The sequence below is a fragment of the Lontra canadensis genome, unplaced genomic scaffold (assembly GCF_010015895.1).
Source record: "Lontra canadensis isolate GAN:19392208 unplaced genomic scaffold, GSC_riverotter_1.0 scaffold56, whole genome shotgun sequence".
In the NCBI taxonomy this organism is placed as follows: Eukaryota; Metazoa; Chordata; class Mammalia; order Carnivora; family Mustelidae; genus Lontra; species Lontra canadensis.
Genome location: NW_022631050.1, coordinates 8,387,143 through 8,404,290, shown reverse-complemented (window position 1 = coordinate 8,404,290; position 17,148 = coordinate 8,387,143). Strand labels below are relative to the sequence as shown.

Below are 17,148 nucleotides of genomic sequence, written 5' to 3'. Positions count from 1 at the left end.
GAAGGTGAGTCAGTACTTACGAGAGACAAAGTACAAGGGCGCCTGGCTGGCTCAGTCTGTAGAGCATGGGACTCCTGGTCTTGGGGTTGTGAGCTTGAGTTCCCACTGGGCATGGACAGTACTTAAAAAAAAAAAAAATAGAATAAAGTTTGGATTTAAAAAAAGAAACAAAGTACATACAATCGAATTCCTGAGAAACAAGTCTGAAGAAAGACCTTTCTGTTAACAAACAGGCTGAATTGCCCATTGGGAATTTCTCTATTAGTTCTGTCTTTCCTTCTCTCCTCTCCCTTTAGTATCAAAACAATTCTTTTAATCAGATTCTTAATGTTTCCCCTTCAGCATTACCCAGGGCTCGCTCAAACACAGATTGCTGGATATTTCCATTTCCAGCAGGTTCCTAGGTAATGCTGACTTGCTGGTCCGAGGACCACACTTTGAGAACCACTGCTTTTGGTAGTAGACTCGGGAGTGGAATTGAATTTTTTTTCATAAATTGGATAATTAACAAAATATTTGACTAGTAAAATGTTGTGATCAAGTGATGAAACAGATGAACAGCTCCCTCAGGCCATAATTTAGGCAGTCCTTTAAGACAAACCCTCAATTCTCTAGCATGCCGCTTTTTACATTACAAATGCAAATGTACCTTCTCATACATACTTATGAAAATTTTAAAAATTTCAGAATACAACCTAGCTATTTTGAACATTTGCAAAAATACATGTGACAAAATGTTAAGACCTGAAGACAAACAAACAAACAAACAAAAAAGGAAAGAAAGAAAGAAAGAAAAAAAGACCAAAGTTTTGCTGTGAACAGAAAGAAACAGTATGGGGACTCCTGGGTGACTCAGTGGGTTAAGCCACTGCCTTCGGGTCAGGTCATGATCCAAGGATCCTGGAATCGAGTTCTGCATCAGGCTCTCTGCTCAGTGGGAAGCCTGCTTCTCTCTCTCTGCCTCTGCCTGCCACTCTGCCGGCTTGTGCTCTCTCTCTTTCTGGCAAATAAATAAATAAATAAAATCTTAAAAAAAAAAAAAAAAGAAAGAAAGAAACAGTATGTTCAGGTTCCTACTTATGGCTTGCTTTTTGAATCGAGGTTTTGAAACATCATTTAAAAGCTCACAGGAAATCAGAATAATGTGATAGTGTGGTTTGTAGTATTATATTATGTATTATACTGTATTATAGTCTATTATGTCCTCTATTGTATTATAGTATACAATGTTAATTTCTTAGTTTTATTAATTGCACTGTGATTATGTAAGATGTTAACATCAGGGGAAGCTGGGTGAAAGGTGGTATACAAGAGCCATCTTATTTTTGTAACTCCTCTGTCAGTCTAAAATCAGGCCACAATTTAAAAAATTTGGAGAAACTCATTGGAAGAAGAGAACTCTGATGTATGGATACTTGCACATTAAAAACAGTTTGTATCTGTGAAAAACTATAGGGTTTCCTCATTTATCTCTACAAAAGAGTTCAGTTACATGTTCTTTCTACTTCACACAATCTCAGGATACTTTCTGAGACAGTCTGAATGGACTTTACTGGGACACCAAGAGAACTTTGGTGGAGGTGTGGAAAGCATATACCACTGAGTTTTTTCGAAATCGGTAACATCTCACAATTATCTTTCTCTTCTAAAAATTTTTATTTCTATTTTGTGAATAGGTAACACATTTATAAGATTTAAAGTTTAGGGGCGCCTGGGTAGTTCAGTTGGTTAAGCATCTGACTCTTGGTTTTGGCTCAGGTCATGATCTCAGGATTGTGAGATAGAGCCCCATGTGAGGTTTTACAGTGAGCATGGAATCTGCTTGAAATTCTCTCTCTCCCTCTCCTTCTGTGCTTCCCCCTGCTCCCATGTGCACTCTAAATAAACACATAAATAAAATCCTTTTAAAAAGGATTTACAGTAAGTATATACAGTAAATAGTCACCTTCTCACTCTTGTCTCACTGCCACCTAATTATTCTCTTCAGAGTCAACCAACGATATTAATCCCTTCTGTGTTCTTTAGATATATACGTTAATGCATAAGCAAGGAAATCATGTCTAATTTACAGAAATGAGAGATACTTTATTTTTCTGAATCCCTCTCTCTCTCTTTTTTTTTTCTCTTAATATATTTTGAGATACCATTTCCATATGAGTACATAATCTTGATCCTTCCTTAGGTCTGCCTTGCATTCTACTGTACGGTTACACAGCTCCTTTCACAGATCCCCTTAATGGACATTTAGACATTTAGACATTTCCCATCTTTTGCTATTACACACAGCATTGCCATGAACAGCTTTGTACCATGATCATTTGCACATGTGCAGATATAACCGTAAGAAGTGTAATTCAAGGATTGGATATGTAAAATTGTGATTTAGAAGAGGGTTATTTTGTAATATGCACTTTTGGATAAGCAATGATACACACTGTACCAAATGCAAAGGAAAAGGGTAAGTGGTTAAAAGGAAGTCTTTCTCATACCCCTTTCCCCTCCGGCTGCTCTCCCCATAGGTAACCACTGCTACTTGCTTCCTTGCTATAAACAGTATTTCTGGCCACTTGAGTACAGTTTTTCCAAGATCCTTGGCCAGTGAGTGGGACAGCCTTTAGGGGCCTAAAGCTTCTGAATTTGGTGTCAAATTGTAGAAATGGATAATATATGAAAAAATAGCCTGAAGAGACTGCACAGTTGATAAAAATAATAGAAAAGGTGACCAAAAATTTTAAAAGAGTATTTTATAATAGCCATACAGAGGTTAACAGTGGAAAAAAATTCCTTTAAGCAGTGAAGAAATAGTGCTGTTTTTATGCTTGTGATTAATTATGAAGTACTCAAAAACATCACAAGGATCAGGATAAATATTGGCACACTTGTGAAAAGTGAGAGTATACATCCAGAGCCATGACAATTTTTGCCACCATGTCGGAACGTAGTTTAGGCAAAGAACTTTCACCTGCTTCACACTGACAGCAGACAACATATCCAGAGACCAATTTTCTTTTCCCAAACTGCAAGTCATCTCTCCTTTGTTAAACATAATTTAAAAAATTTGTTAACTTTGCTCTAGCTCTGATATGTACACATGCATACATATATACTTATGTAGTCAGCTAAATTTAAATGACAATACTTAAAGCTTTAAAACTCTAGGTTTTAAAACAGCTTTACCAAGTCTACCATAATTTGATGTTTATATTTATTTTGCCTTAATTGAGTATTCTGAAGGGAAAAAAGTATTCATGCATAAATAAGAATACATTCATGAAAACAAGCTTCAGTGCTGTGTAGGAACTGTACATTTTATTTTTTTATTTCTCTTTGTGTTGGGAGACAAGCCTCCATGGGTTTCTCATAATTCTACACATCTTTTTTTTTTTTAAGATTCCACTTATTTATTTGACAGACAAAGATCACAAGTAGGCAGAGAGGCAGGCAGAGAGAGAGAGGAAGGTAAGCAGACTCCCTGCTGAGCAGAGAGCCCTATGCGGGGCTCAATCCCAGGACCCTGGGATCATGACCTGAGCCAAAGGCAGAGGCTTTAACACACTGAGCCACCCAGGTGCCCCAATTCTGCACATCTTAAGAGGAGAGGCAATGGCTAACTTTGTTCTGCACTATCTTTCAAGGATGTTTGTACAATGAATAGCCCTGGGAGTAGAGATTGTGTCTCCTTTCTGAGTAAAGGACAATTTTATTTACTGTCCCTTATAATAAAGATAATGTCTCCTTCCAGCCCAAAGGTCAGGCAGGCTTATTGCTCATTAGAAAATATCTGTTTTCTTAAAACTCGGGGTTCCTCTCCTGCTATGCAATCCACCATGTGTGCAGTACAGGTCTTGGCTGACCCCCCGCCTTGGGTCACCCCGTGAAATGCTGGGATTGCAATATGCAATGTTGTCTTGGACTCAGGTGTCTTGTGTCTTCTGCCAGGATCATGAAACTGTGGGAGGCTAACTTGTTAGCTTGAGACTAGAGTAAAATATTAGATTATTCTTGGCACTCTGAACTTCAATAGTTCTAAAAGTCCCTAGGTAAATGTTGATTATTAACTAAGTATTAGTTACTAATCTATTAGTTCAAGGTTCCAAAGACAACTGTGGATTACAAAATATTAAGTTGGTATTAAAGTTCAATATAGGGGCACCTGAGTGGCTCAGTGGGTTAAAGCCTTTGCCTTCAGCTCAGGTCGTGATCCCAGGGTCCTGGGATCAAGCCCCAAATCTGGCTATGCACTCAGCAGGGAGACTGCTTCCTCCTCTCTCTCTGCCTGCTTCTCTGCCTACTTGTGATCTCTGTCTGTCAAATAAACAAATAAAATCTTTTTAAAAATTTTTTTAAAAGTTCAATATAATCCTGGGTTTCAACTTTTATCACAGAGACTTCACCTTTTCTAAGTTTACTCAGTGGGGCAAATGGAAGAACTCTGCAGGTTCTCCTAAGTTACAGTGTTATCCAAGGTTTATGAGACTAGTTTCCAATGACACTTGTTATTCAAGTAAAAACTAAATCCAGTTGTATGCCCATATTCATGTTTATAGACTTTAAAATATTAGTGTAAATCAATAATATGTTACATGTCAAGTGTTTAGAATCTTGAAACTTGCATTTAACATTTTGTAAAATACTAAACTTATCACATGAAATTACATGTTATATTTTTGAATTTTCATTTCTTGAATGGCAAAACCAGGACAAAATATATAGCTATCTTTCACAGCCAGAATATATAAAATGATTTATCAAAGTATTTGAGCAGTATCACATAAACTTGGCTTATATTTACTTTTTATTCATACATTTTAAAGGTAATATGAAAACACTATAAATCATGGTTAAAGGATTTCTTTTTTTTTTTTAAGATCTATTTATTTATTTTAGAGGGGGAGGAAGAGAGAATCTTAAGCAGACTCCCCACTGAGCACCTGAGCACAGAGCCCAATAGGTGCTCGATCTCAGGACCCTGAGATCACAATCTGAACTGAAACCAAGAGTCTAATGCTTAACCTACTGTGCCACACAGGTGCCTCTAAAAGAATTTCTTCTTTTTTAAAAAAGATTTTATTTATTTATTTGACAGACAGAGATCACAAGTAGGCAGAGAGGCAGGCAGAGAGAGAGAGGGAAGCAGGCTCCCCGCTGAGCAGAAAGCCTGATGCGGGACTTGATCCCAGGACCCTGAGATCATGACCTGAGGTGAAGGCAATGGCTTAACGCACTGAGCCACCACGTGCCCTCTAAAAGAATTTCTTAGAGTCTTTTCAATAGGAAGCTGTTTCTTTATAATTAATCATTTAACAAATGAATGGGCTCTCCTTCATTTGTCTCTTCATTTCCTTTTTATAACTATAAATTATGGGTAAGATGTCAATTTGCCTATCTCTACTTTTTATTTTAGAATTAAAAGGACATTCAATGAAAGCTAAATTTTCCTTTTCCTCATCTAAAAACATTTTTGAGAATGTTTATAAGAGAAAACACTAGCTATACTGTTTAAATTTTTATTAATACTTTAGTTATCTTAATATCATAATTGGTATATTTTAACTTTATTTTAATTATAGTATTAATTCTCATATAAATCTAAACTTTTCCTCTTGGAAGTCCCTAGGAGGAAAAAGTCCCTTTTTAAAAAAAGTTTTTTGTTTGTTTTGTTTGTTTTTATTTATTTGACAGAGATCACAAGTAGGTAGAGAGGCAGGCAGAGAGAGAGAGAGAGAGAGGAGGAAGCAGGTTCCTTGCAGAGCAGAGAGCCCGATGTGGGGCTTGATCCCAGGACACTGGGATCATTACCTGAACCAAAGGCAGAGGCTTTAACCCACTGAGCCACCCAGGTGCCCCGAAAAAGTCCCTTTTAAGTTGCTCTCTTCCATAGACTAACTTCAACATACTTGATGCATTTCTACAAGCTGCATGTGGTAATTTTTCTGCTGGGCACCCAGACATGGTGACAACATAGCATTTATTTGCCTTTCCTCCCAGCCTGGAGGACTTTTTTTTCTTCAGGCCTACTGTCTCACTTTTCTGGAGAAACTTTATGATTCTTTCTTTCAGATTCATATAAAGTCTAGTGGTCTTTTTTTTTTTAATTAAAGATTTTATTTATTTATTTGTGAGAGACAGAGAGAGAGGCGAAGGCAGAGGGAGAAGCAGGATCCCAGCAGAGCAGGGAACCTGATGTAGGACTTGATCCCAGAACCCCGGGATCATGACCTAAGTCCAAGGCAGATGGTTAACCAACTGAACCTCCCAAGCATCCCTTTGGTGGTCTTTTGAAACCAACTCTAGGAGCCCCACTAAACTTGAGGTATTTTACTGGACTTTATTTTTTAATTTCCTCCATGGCTAAGTTATCCTATATAATTCAAAGTCTTCTGCCATGGGAGGTTCTTGTTCTCTGGTGTTTGTTGCAGATCCACACTAGTTTCCTCCAGGAACAGAAAGCTTTCCCTGCCAAAGCTTCAGAAAGGCTGTGAATCCCACATCCTCCTGGGTACATAAGAACTTTCATACAGGAAAAAAAAAAAACCCACAGCCAGATAACAAAGAGTTAGTAAACTCTCAGGCAAATGGAAATTGTACAGCAACTCCATAAGAGCAAGGAAAAGAAAGGATGGAAATGTATTCATTAGGAAAAGAAAGTGGGACCTTGGGTAGTTCAGTTGGTTGGACAACGGGCTCTTGGTTTCCGCTCATGTTGTGATCTCATGAGTCATAATCTCTTGGGTGGTGATCTCATGAGTGGAGATCTCACGGGTCCTGAGATCCAGCCCTGCCTTGGGGCTCTGAGCTCCACAGGGAGTCTACTTGAAGAGTCTCTCCCTCTGCCCCTCTCCCCACTCGTGCAAGCACATGCATGTGCTCTCTTTCTCTCTCTCTCTCTCTCACAAATAAACAAATCTTAAAAAGAAGAAGAAGAAGAAGGAGAAGAGGAGGAGGAGGAGGAGGAGGAGGTGGAGGAGGAGAGAATTTTCTCCCAGCAGCTTTGAGTTTCCCAGAGAGACCTTCCCCTAAGCATTTATCCTCTGGGGGGCAGCAGTTCCCTGTAAAGGAGGAAAGATAACCTTGGAAAAGGAGCTTGGCCCCTCGCCCTCATTCATTCCACTTCTCATTTTATTAGTGAAGAGAAACTTGCTTCCTACCAAGGCTGGAATTTCACAAAAAATCCTCACTCACTGGACTAAGATTGAAGCTGAATCTCCTCTCAAGTGTAGAAACACGTATTCTAGAAGTAAAGACTGTTGGTCCTCCTTCTGGGTCATCTACTGACAGATGGCTCCCCACCTACTTCATGGACCCACCTTTTGTACTATGAGTCAAAGGGCAGGACAGTAAAAACAACAACAAATATCATGCTTACAAATTCTCTTAGCCACTTCAATGTTTTGGAAGGGCATCACAGTTAAAATGTATCCATAGGGACCTATATCAGCTCAGTCAGTTAAGCCTCCGACACTTGATTTCACCTCAGGTCTCAGGGTCCGGCATTCAAGCCCCACATGGGCTCCTTGCTGGGTGTTGAGCCTTCTTAAAAAACAAAGAACAAACAAAAAAAAAGGTATTCATATATTTGGGGTGCCTGGCTGGCTCAGTGGGTTGTGACTCACATGCTCAGTGGGCATGTGACTCCTGATCTTGGGGTTGTGAGTAGAGATTGATTGGGGTTGGGCATAGAAATTACTTAAAAATAAAAATTCTTTAAAAGGCATTCATATATTTATTATAATTATGAAAGAATTTATGGGAATCAAATCTAAGGACATAAAAAATGGTCATGATTTATGTTGAGGAAAAAAAATAGAGCTTATATACTACATTTATAGCATAAGTCCCTTTTTGGAATATGCACACCTAAAGATATTTGGAGAAAACATTTCTAGAAAGTTATAACCAAAATTTCCACAGTAGTTTCATTTGGCTAGTGAGATTACAATAGCTTTTATTTTCTGCTTTACATTATTCTGTATTTTCTAAAGTTCCCACATAAAACACTAAAGGATTATGTACTATAAAATACATAAAAAGAAAGAACACGGGGCGCCTAGGTGTCTAAGTTGGTTGAGCATCTGAATCTTGATTTTGGCTCAGGTCATGATCTCAGGATGGTGGGATGGAGGTGTCAGGCTCTGTGCTCAGCACGGAGTCTGCTTGAGATTCCCTCTCTCCCTCTCCTTCTGCCCCTCCCCTGCCTCAAGTAAATAGATAAATCTTGGGGCACCTGCGAGGCTCTGTCAGTTGAGTGTCTGACTCTTGATTTCAGCTCAGGTCATGACCTCAGGGTCATGTGATTGAGCCCCATGTCAGGTTCTGTGCTGGGTGCAGAGCCTGCATGAGATTCTCTCTCTCCGTCTCTATAAAAATAAAATAAATAAAATAAAATAAATCACCTTGAAAAAGTGGTTCATTAAAAAAAAGAAAGAACACACATACTAAGAACGTGAGAGAAACATTAATAAGGAATTTCACCATTTAAATGAATATTTAAATATAAATAACCTCAATCTTAGTCCTACATTTTCATGCCGAATGTTCGGGCTTTTACTTATTCATATTTATCTCGCCTGTATATGGAGCATAAAGTTGTTTTGGGATGGATACGTTTTCCAAACTAAGCAGTAGCAAATGTCCAAAATAGAGAGACTAAATGCAGGAAAGAGGCATCTGCTAAATAAACTTTTAGGGCAACTCTAAGCAAATTATTGCCCGTATGTTTTTCCTTCTCCTCTTGGTCTATCAGGTTCTAGATTGCTTCATCACATAATTCTAGACTCTTTGAGGAGGATGGGCCACAGCTTTCCTCTTGTCCTGTCCTTTTACCAACCTAGAAATCCTTCCCAGAATACCTCTGACTTCTGGCCTTGACATCTGTGCTTCTTTTCTTTCTTTTTTTTTTTTTTTAAAGATTTTATTTATTTATTTGACAGAGAGTGAGATCACAAGTAGGCAGAGAGGCAGGCAGAAAGAGAGGAGGAAACAGGCTCCCCACTGAGCAGAGAGCGAGCAGGGGGGAGGGGCAGAGGGAGAGAGAGAATCCTCAAGCTGACTCCCTGCTGAGCAGAAAGCCCAATGCAGGGCCCGATCCCAGGACCCTGACATCATGACCTGAGCTGAAACCAAGAGTCAGACGTTTAACTGACTGAGCCACCCAGCTGCCCCTATTTCATTATTTTTAATAGCCATGATAAAATAGTGTTATTTCCACCCACTCAATATGATACCATCTCCACATGCCAGATAAAGAAGACAAAAGTTAGGAAAACTGTTGTAACAAAGGTCTTTTGCTAGATTCAGGCTTCTGGCTCACTAGTAGAAATAGAAGCTGAGATTACTTTCAGAGAACAATTTCTTCCCTTTCAGTTCTTCCTGTTTTTTCTAATCCCTTCTTGTGATTACAGCGGCCACAAGCTTAATCCAGATATAGCTAATGATACTCACCTGGGTGTATGGTGGAGGTCACAGATAGCAGAAGAAATGAAATATTGAGTTGAGACAGAGGAGGGATGTATACTCCACTTGTACATTGATTTCCTATGTTCATCCAGCTATTGAAATATATGAAATGATGTGCCTTTTGGGTCAGTTTCTTTGCGAGTCACTGGAAAGCACAGACCAGCCCCCCCATTTCCTTGCTCATGTCACTCCATCCCCTTAGGCACACTAGACTGGAACACTTTCTGTCGTTTTTTATTTATTCCTGTCCTTCATTCTTCAAATGTAGTCATTTGTTTTTAAGTCTTTGAAATGCCATTTATACCCATTTTGTACTCTCGGTTCTTATTGGGACAATCCTGGTGCATATAATACTCACAGTCTCCGTCTGACCATCTATCCATCTTTTGTGAGTTTCATAACCTTCCTGTTTTCGAAAAGATTTAAAAGAGTTAATACAGTGGAACAATGTAAATCTGGATAATTAAGATTAAAAAGAGAACAGAGAGGGCCTAAATCAATTGTTCTCACTATTGGATGCATTACAAACAATGGAGAACTTAACGAAAAATAGTGATACTTGGGAGATTTGGATCTATATTTTCTAGAGCACCGTAGGTGATTTGAATGTGCAGCCAAGGTTCAGAACCTGTGGAATTGGACATGAAGGAGTAGACACTACCAGCCACTTTATGAGCTGATTACAACTTTTGAATCCTGAGTATGGCTGCAAAGGCAAAAAGGGACAGATGCTGTGTTCAACACCTCTCGTTATCTGACAAAACATTTTTTCCCCAGAGTTAGACTCTAAAAATAATATATTGTGTATGTCCTAATAATGCAATAGTTATCCTTTATTTTTTTTTATAGCAATCTCCACGCCCAATGTGAGGCTCAAACCCATGACCCTGAGGCCCGAGGACCGAGCCAGCCAGGAGCCCCTCATAGCTACCCATTGTTGACTGTTTGCCAAGGGCTAAACATTATGCCCATTGAAGGAATTAGCTGTTTTAAGTCTCAAACACGTCTATGATGTGAGCGCATTATCAACCTTATATTTCAGGTGAGGAAACTTGGGTCTTGAGGAATTAAATAAATTGCAGCTTTTGGATTAACTGTAGAATCTGATTCTTGACCACCTCCTATACTGCCTCTGGTAAGAATGCCCTGGGCAAAATCTCCAGTTAAAGTTGTGCAAAAGACAGAATGGTGTTCAAATGGAGATTCTTGTAAAATAAAGGCTGAAGGAAAATAATTTAACAAAAGACTCTGTGTAAGGTGTTGAGAAAATATTTGGCTTTCTGGTGGACTTATAGGGAAAGACACTGGGACTCCTCAAAGAGTGGGTTGATATCATGTCTGCATTTTCTCACAGGGGTCTTAGGGAGGTCTGGCCTGTCCCACAAGGCTAGCGCATGGAGCAGCAGCAGAAGGGAGCCAAGCTTGGGTGCAAGAGATCAGCAAGGATGATGAGATCAGCAAGCCTTAAGTCCCTTGGAACCAGGATTAGAGACAGGTAATGGTATATAGGGTAAAAAGCCAAGAAGGGCATCCTGCTTGAGCTGCCAGGCCTAGACAACGTGAGGAATGTCGGTTGGACTGGGCAAGAGGAAATTCCCACGCTGAAGAGAAGCATGAAGGGATCTAATGCGTGGTTCGAGAGCCAAATAAAAAATGTGGGTGTGCCTTTGGCTTAGGGGGAGAATATAGATATTAAAAAGAAAAAAGGAGTAAAATGTGGGTGCTGAGTGATAGGAAACTCATGATTATTTTACCTTAAAAAGGTCCGAAGTGGACCAAATCTTCATGTTCATGAACAACAACTTCATGTTGTTGAGTAAAGTGAGAACCGTAGGCTTTGGAGGCCAGACTCACGTAGTCATTCTTCCGTTAAGGTGTGATGGACCAGATATGCCTGGGACACTGCCTTGAGTCCAGTCGGTCTCATCTGACCCGTGCTCCCCAGAATCTTTCGAGTAATGGGTCTTAACACTCCTCCAGCACATCTTAGCTCAAGAAATGTAAAAGGCACTCCATGGCTTACTCTGATCTCAATTCCCAGCTGGGCTTCATTTTTTCTCTCCACCTTGGTCCCTCCACCTCTTCACATCTTCCTATCACATCAGACAGGTTCACTCACTGCTCCACAAGTGACCGTGGCTTGGATTAAATGTCTGTTCTATGTGCTTTAGTTCTTGACTGCCCAATGAGATTGCAAGTTCTTTGAGGGAAAGGATTTATGGCTTTTAAAATTTCTCTTCTACTCCGGATCTTGTACTAAGCAAATGGAAAAGAGCCAATCCTGCACCTGACTCAGGTACCCTGGGTAGTACCTAGGACAGCACCAGCCTCAATGAGCTATTTAACAAGGGTTTTCGGATTGAGAAAATGATTATCTTGGAATGATTATCTTGGAATTATCTTGATGTGTTTTTTGGTAATGACAACTTTGATAACAAAGCCTCATTATTATATGGCATAGTGTAGTTCAAAAGGTTTGAATTTCAGCTCTGTCCCATATTAATTCTGTGACTCTGGGCAGGGCACTGAGGGCTACAGTTTCCTCATTGTAAAAGAAAGGTGATCGTGGGGGACCTCTGAATGGTTGTGAGGATTAAGTTACACACCAAAAGGAAATTGTCTAGCACAGCAAATGGCTATCATATGCATTCAATACCTGTGTTTTGCTACAGAAAATTTAAAATCTCTATCACTTTCTCTTCTACTGGATTTCTAGTTTCTCCTCTACCCAGATCAGAAAGATATTTTAAAAAATTTTAAAGAACTTTGTTGTGGTTAGGTATTTTCTAATAATGGGAAGTTGGTAGGCATCCCATTAACAGAAGATTTTTTTCTCTTTGGTAAATATCTGGACCATAAAAAATAAGTATAAGACAAATTATTCTTCAGTTTAGGCTGGAATCAGAAGGAGAGAGAAGGAAAGGTGGAGAGTCCTTAGATTGCTGGTAGAAACATGACCCACTAAGTGTTAATGTAGACCCCATGATGCAGTCTTGATGGTAAGGTAGCCTTGCCCAAGGGACTCCTGCCTTGGTTAGGATGAACACTCTAGAGCTGGGCTAGGAGTTTCCATGACAGAGCCACAGCACCACCATGAATTCACCAGGAATGAGAGCATCAAGACTGAACTTTATTTCACCCAGCAACAGAACAGTAGAATGGCATTCTTCTTTTTAACTTTTATCCCATCTTCTTGTCCTTCGAGCCAGGGCTGGTGATAGAGGTTGCTGGGGTTATTGTGCCAGGCGTGACGATTCTGCCCACTGGTCAAGAGACCTCGCTCTCAGATGCTGGCTCTGCCCCTGCCTCCTGAGCTCGGCCCTTGTACTCGCAGGGCCTTAGGTGCCTCTGTAAGTATAGTAAAACTCTGTTAATCTGTTGTTATCATTCAACAAAAGAAGAGTGAAGCAACCATTTGACAAGATGAGACTTTTTCCTGACATCATTGGTTCTTTATTTAAAAGTGCAGATAATATCGGAAATGAAATAAAAACCCAGAGGTTCAAATGCATCCCATACACTGAAGTAGCGGTGGCATTCATCCGCAGGGAAGTGTAGCTGTTTAAAGCCCTATCTTATTTCCCTGGGCCACAAGCACAGCAAGGGTTGTAAAATATATGCCTCCCGCATGTTATAAGGCAATTAAAGACAATCGTATTATTCTCTCTTGCAAAAACCAGTGCTCTTCAGCGTCACAGCAAAAAGATGAGGTGATCATAAAGTGAGGCTAGAGGGGAATTCCCTCATGAAATTTCTGAATGAACTTTGCATCCCATCTCAGGATATACCCTTGTCAATTATTGAAAAAACATCTTCCTTGGCAAGACTGCCTCGATATTACTTCCTCTGCTTTCTGTCCTTATCGTTAAACTCAGAGTTGCTGAAAGCCCAGGATTACTCAGTGTAGCCAAGGCAACAAATAAACAAACAAAACTTCCATGTGAAAGCCCTGTTGCAGAGGGTACTTCATGAGCAAACAGAAATGACTGACTTACAAGAAACCCTCTCACCCAGAAAGAGAATTACCAGGATGGCTTTGTCAAGTGGGAGTGACTATTTGACATACTAGTCATTCTGGAAACTGAAAGTCAATCAATTTACTTCCCCCTGTCCTCTCTTGGGCAGATCTGTCTTTCTTTCTTGTCCCTTTAACCTCTGGAGGTTTTATTGTTATTTTTTTTCCCATTAAGAAGTGCAGCATTTAGTCTCTTGACTTCCCTTATTTTCACACGTGTTCAGGGACCACATGCCACAGTTTATTCAGAATGTCAAGAATCTTTGTATGAAAGTCGATGACATACATTTTAAGGTACACATTTGTTAAGGTACACATTTGTTGTACCAATTGCGGTAGGCCATAAGGCACATGAGTTTGTCCATTTTCGGTGTTAGTAAAGAAGTCTTGGGAGGAAGACCCAGAGGGGATTTCGGATTCTGTACACAGCTTTATGTTGTCCACAGAGATTGACAGTATCCCACTGGGCATCTCACCCCTTCTCTCTAGGCTGTTCTGAAGCTTCGGGGCTTTTGGTGCATCATATCAGGGTATTTAGATAATGGGGAGGAGGAATGATCAAGTGACTCATGTCAAATAGACTCATGTCTACATAAATTAATACAAAGCATCAGTGAGATCGAAATCATGAAATTCTTTCACTTCCACAGCTGGATTCAATCCATTAACTGGCTTCCAAGGGCGTCCAGGACATTTGGGGGAGGTTTTTTCTGGCAAGTCAGATATCAGGTTAAATGAAAGGCTATTTGGGTGTATCTGAATGTCAGGGATCCAATCATCATCTGTCTCTGTGGGAGATGGTGGGTTAGGCATCAGGGCTGCAGTGAGATCTGAGTTCTGAAAGTCAGGCACGGTAATTGCTATCCCTGGCTGGGCTAGGGAAGGGAGGGGTTTCGGCTCTTCTGTCTTCTCTTGTGTCTCTGCAGAAGAGGTGGTACGATCTTCAGAAGAACTTGCCAAATGCTCTGTTTTCCAACCATTATGCTTTCCATTGTCTTTTCTTTTATTTTTATGTTTTCCATGGCCTTGGCCATGCTCATGTGTATGTCCCTGGGCTAGGCCATGTGCCCTGTGATGTCCATGGCCAAGGCCATGTCTCCCTTGGTGTTCAGGGTCATAGTCAAGTTCCCGTTGATGTCCATGACCAAGGCCATGTTGCTTTTGTTGTCCATGGCCATGACCATGTTGCTTCTGATGTCCATGGCCAAGGTCATGTCCCCTGTGGTACCCATGGCCTTGGTCATGCTCATGTTTATGCGCATGGCCAAAGCCATGTTTTATTTGCTTTCTATGGCCCCAGCCATGCCCCTGGGTAGGTCCTTGTTCTTTTCCTGAATCCCGCTCTTCATCTTGTACAGATGCCATGGAAGTGTGGGGTGGACTTACAGTTGTTCCTTCTTCTATTTTCTTCATGGGTACTGATCGGAAAGGTGAAAAACCTGGAGGCCTTTTCATCAATATGATCTAAACAGGAAATATTAAGATGAATGCGTTACTGTGAAAACCATACTATCCATGAAGAAAGAAGGGACTGAGTCCTGGCAATGCTATCTTAGTTTACAATGGGACCTATCTACCAGACTTTAAATACTCCATTAATATTCCAGAGAGGATGATAATGAATATCTTTTCCTCTTTTGATTGATTTTATAATTTGTGGGTATAGATTATTGTTCTTAGTACTCTAAACTGGAGAGTTTTTTCCTTTGTGGGGAAACATTGGGTGGTGGTACTGAACAATGTATAGGGTACCTTCTAAGTCAATGGTTACATAAAACCATGACATATTATTTATTCATTGATACTGTTTCTATTAGCACAATTATTGTTTTTATCCTAAAAGGCCCTAAATGGCTTTATGAGCTGAATATCTAGGGAGCGTATATCCGCAACTACTTAGTTGGATTAAAACACATTAGCAGTGCAGTGTTACCAGCTTGAAACTCAGTCTTTGTATAATGTTTCAGCTGGACTATAACATACTGACACATGGCAAAATCCTAAATCAGAAAAAAGTAAAAAGAGGCAAATTGCACTGAAGATATGATCTTGTGGGTTATTTCCTCTACACTTTCACTACTGTGAGAATGTGCTGGTCAGAGGCAGTGTTTGGTGGCACAAAGGGCATGGTTTGGGGAGGCAAACAAGTCAGAACCTGCTAGGAATCAGCATCATAGTGAACAGGGTGGGCTCTGATTTGATCTAGATTTGAATCCAAGCATCACCAGCTTCACTTTTCTTATCTGTAAATAGGATAACAACAGCACCTGCCTCACAGAGGGGTCATGAGAGAAATATGTGTGAAGCTCTCAGTACAGGGCCTGTGATAGAGAGTGCACTTGGTGCACTCTTAGCATCTTTGTAATTTTTAGTATGCCATCCTTGAAAACGGGGAAAGTCTTACTTACCTCCCAGGGATCTTTTAAAAATTAAAAAAAAAAAAAGATGCAAAGTAATGCTTCCTGAATTTGAACATGGGTATGACTTCCCCCCACCCAGCGATCATGTCAAAAATGCAGATTTTGAGTCAATAGATGTGGAGAGGGGGCTGAGATCTGCATTTCTCCAGAGCTCCTTGGCTGTAAGCAGTGGGCATGGGAGAGCTGGGGCTCCTCTCAGGCACACCTTGAAAGTGCACAACTATGGCATAACCCCTCCACAGTAGCATCTGCCCTTCCCCAAAAGAGGGCCCCCTGGCTGTGGGATGCTGACAAGGCACGGCAAGTAATTATGAGGACAGCTGCTCTCATGTCTCAGGCCATAAAGAGGTCAGCACAGAAATGTGAACCTTCTCCCTCATTTTAAGAAGATAGTCTCCCAGTTCATTTAAATAATGGTTCATATTCAACATCTATATATGACTTTTCAGAATGAGAAAAATTGACCTGAGCTGACTGTGATTAGAATCATACCTTTGTCAGAGGCCGACAGTTGACAGTAGGGTAAATTTTTTTCTCCCAAGGTATCACAAAAATTTCAGCTTTACACTCTAGGGTTTGCTATCCATGAAAACAGAAGCCAAAAGGGAGAACAGTGTTATTCATGAGATGCTTAAACAAGTATAAAACATCAAAAAGTTTTCCAGGGAACAGGTATATAGTTGCATTATTACTCACTCCATATTTATTGATCTGGCAACTTTCTGTCAACTCTTCATTACTTTCCTTGGAACACATGGTTTCCCTGGCTGTGAACTCAACTGAAAATTTCTCTCCAGCTACCACCTGGATAATTAATTAGCACAAAGTAGGAGCTTAATTAATACTATATAATAAATCATATGTTTTCACCCTAAGAACTTTTGGGGGAGAATATTGACATTTTAATTATATACTGAACAAATGAGAGTTACACAGAAAAGTACAAATGCTTGACAACAGAACTTTCAATTTGTATGCATGTGAAAAATATTTGGCTAATGACTGGTCTCATTTCCCTTTCTAAATGGGGAGGTGGGGAAGCAAGCTATAATTTCTATTTTTATATTTTCCTGAGTTTTATTGACAGCTGCAAAATTCATGAATAATTCAAGGGCTCAAGTTGTAATAGAATCTAAGAAAAGTAGGAAGAAAAACTTAAATATTTTCTTTGAAATGCCTTATCATCCTGCCAAATCTTATGTCAGAGAAATACTGAGTTGTTATCACTATAGAATTATTTGATTAGAAAAATATTTG

General features: G+C 39.9%; 1 protein-coding gene across 2 annotated transcripts in view; it reads right to left on the bottom strand.

Annotated features, from left to right (window-relative positions):
- Nucleotides 1-732: 732 nt before the first annotated feature.
- KNG1 (kininogen 1) overlaps nt 733-17,148 on the bottom strand; it is a 38,147-nt gene continuing 21,731 nt past the window's right edge. The window contains exons 8-11 of one of the 2 annotated variants that reach the window (XM_032875597.1): nt 16,588-16,695; nt 16,384-16,470; nt 14,054-14,935; nt 733-744 (exon numbers count right to left, since the gene is read on the bottom strand). In XM_032875597.1, coding sequence (XP_032731488.1) covers nt 14,069-14,935; nt 16,384-16,470; nt 16,588-16,695 — 1,062 coding nt within the window. In that variant the 3' untranslated portion in view covers nt 733-744; nt 14,054-14,068. Of the gene's footprint in view, nt 745-12,565; nt 12,805-14,053; nt 14,936-16,383; nt 16,471-16,587; nt 16,696-17,148 lie in introns of those variants that run through there. The other variant, XM_032875598.1, reaches the window with a different exon arrangement.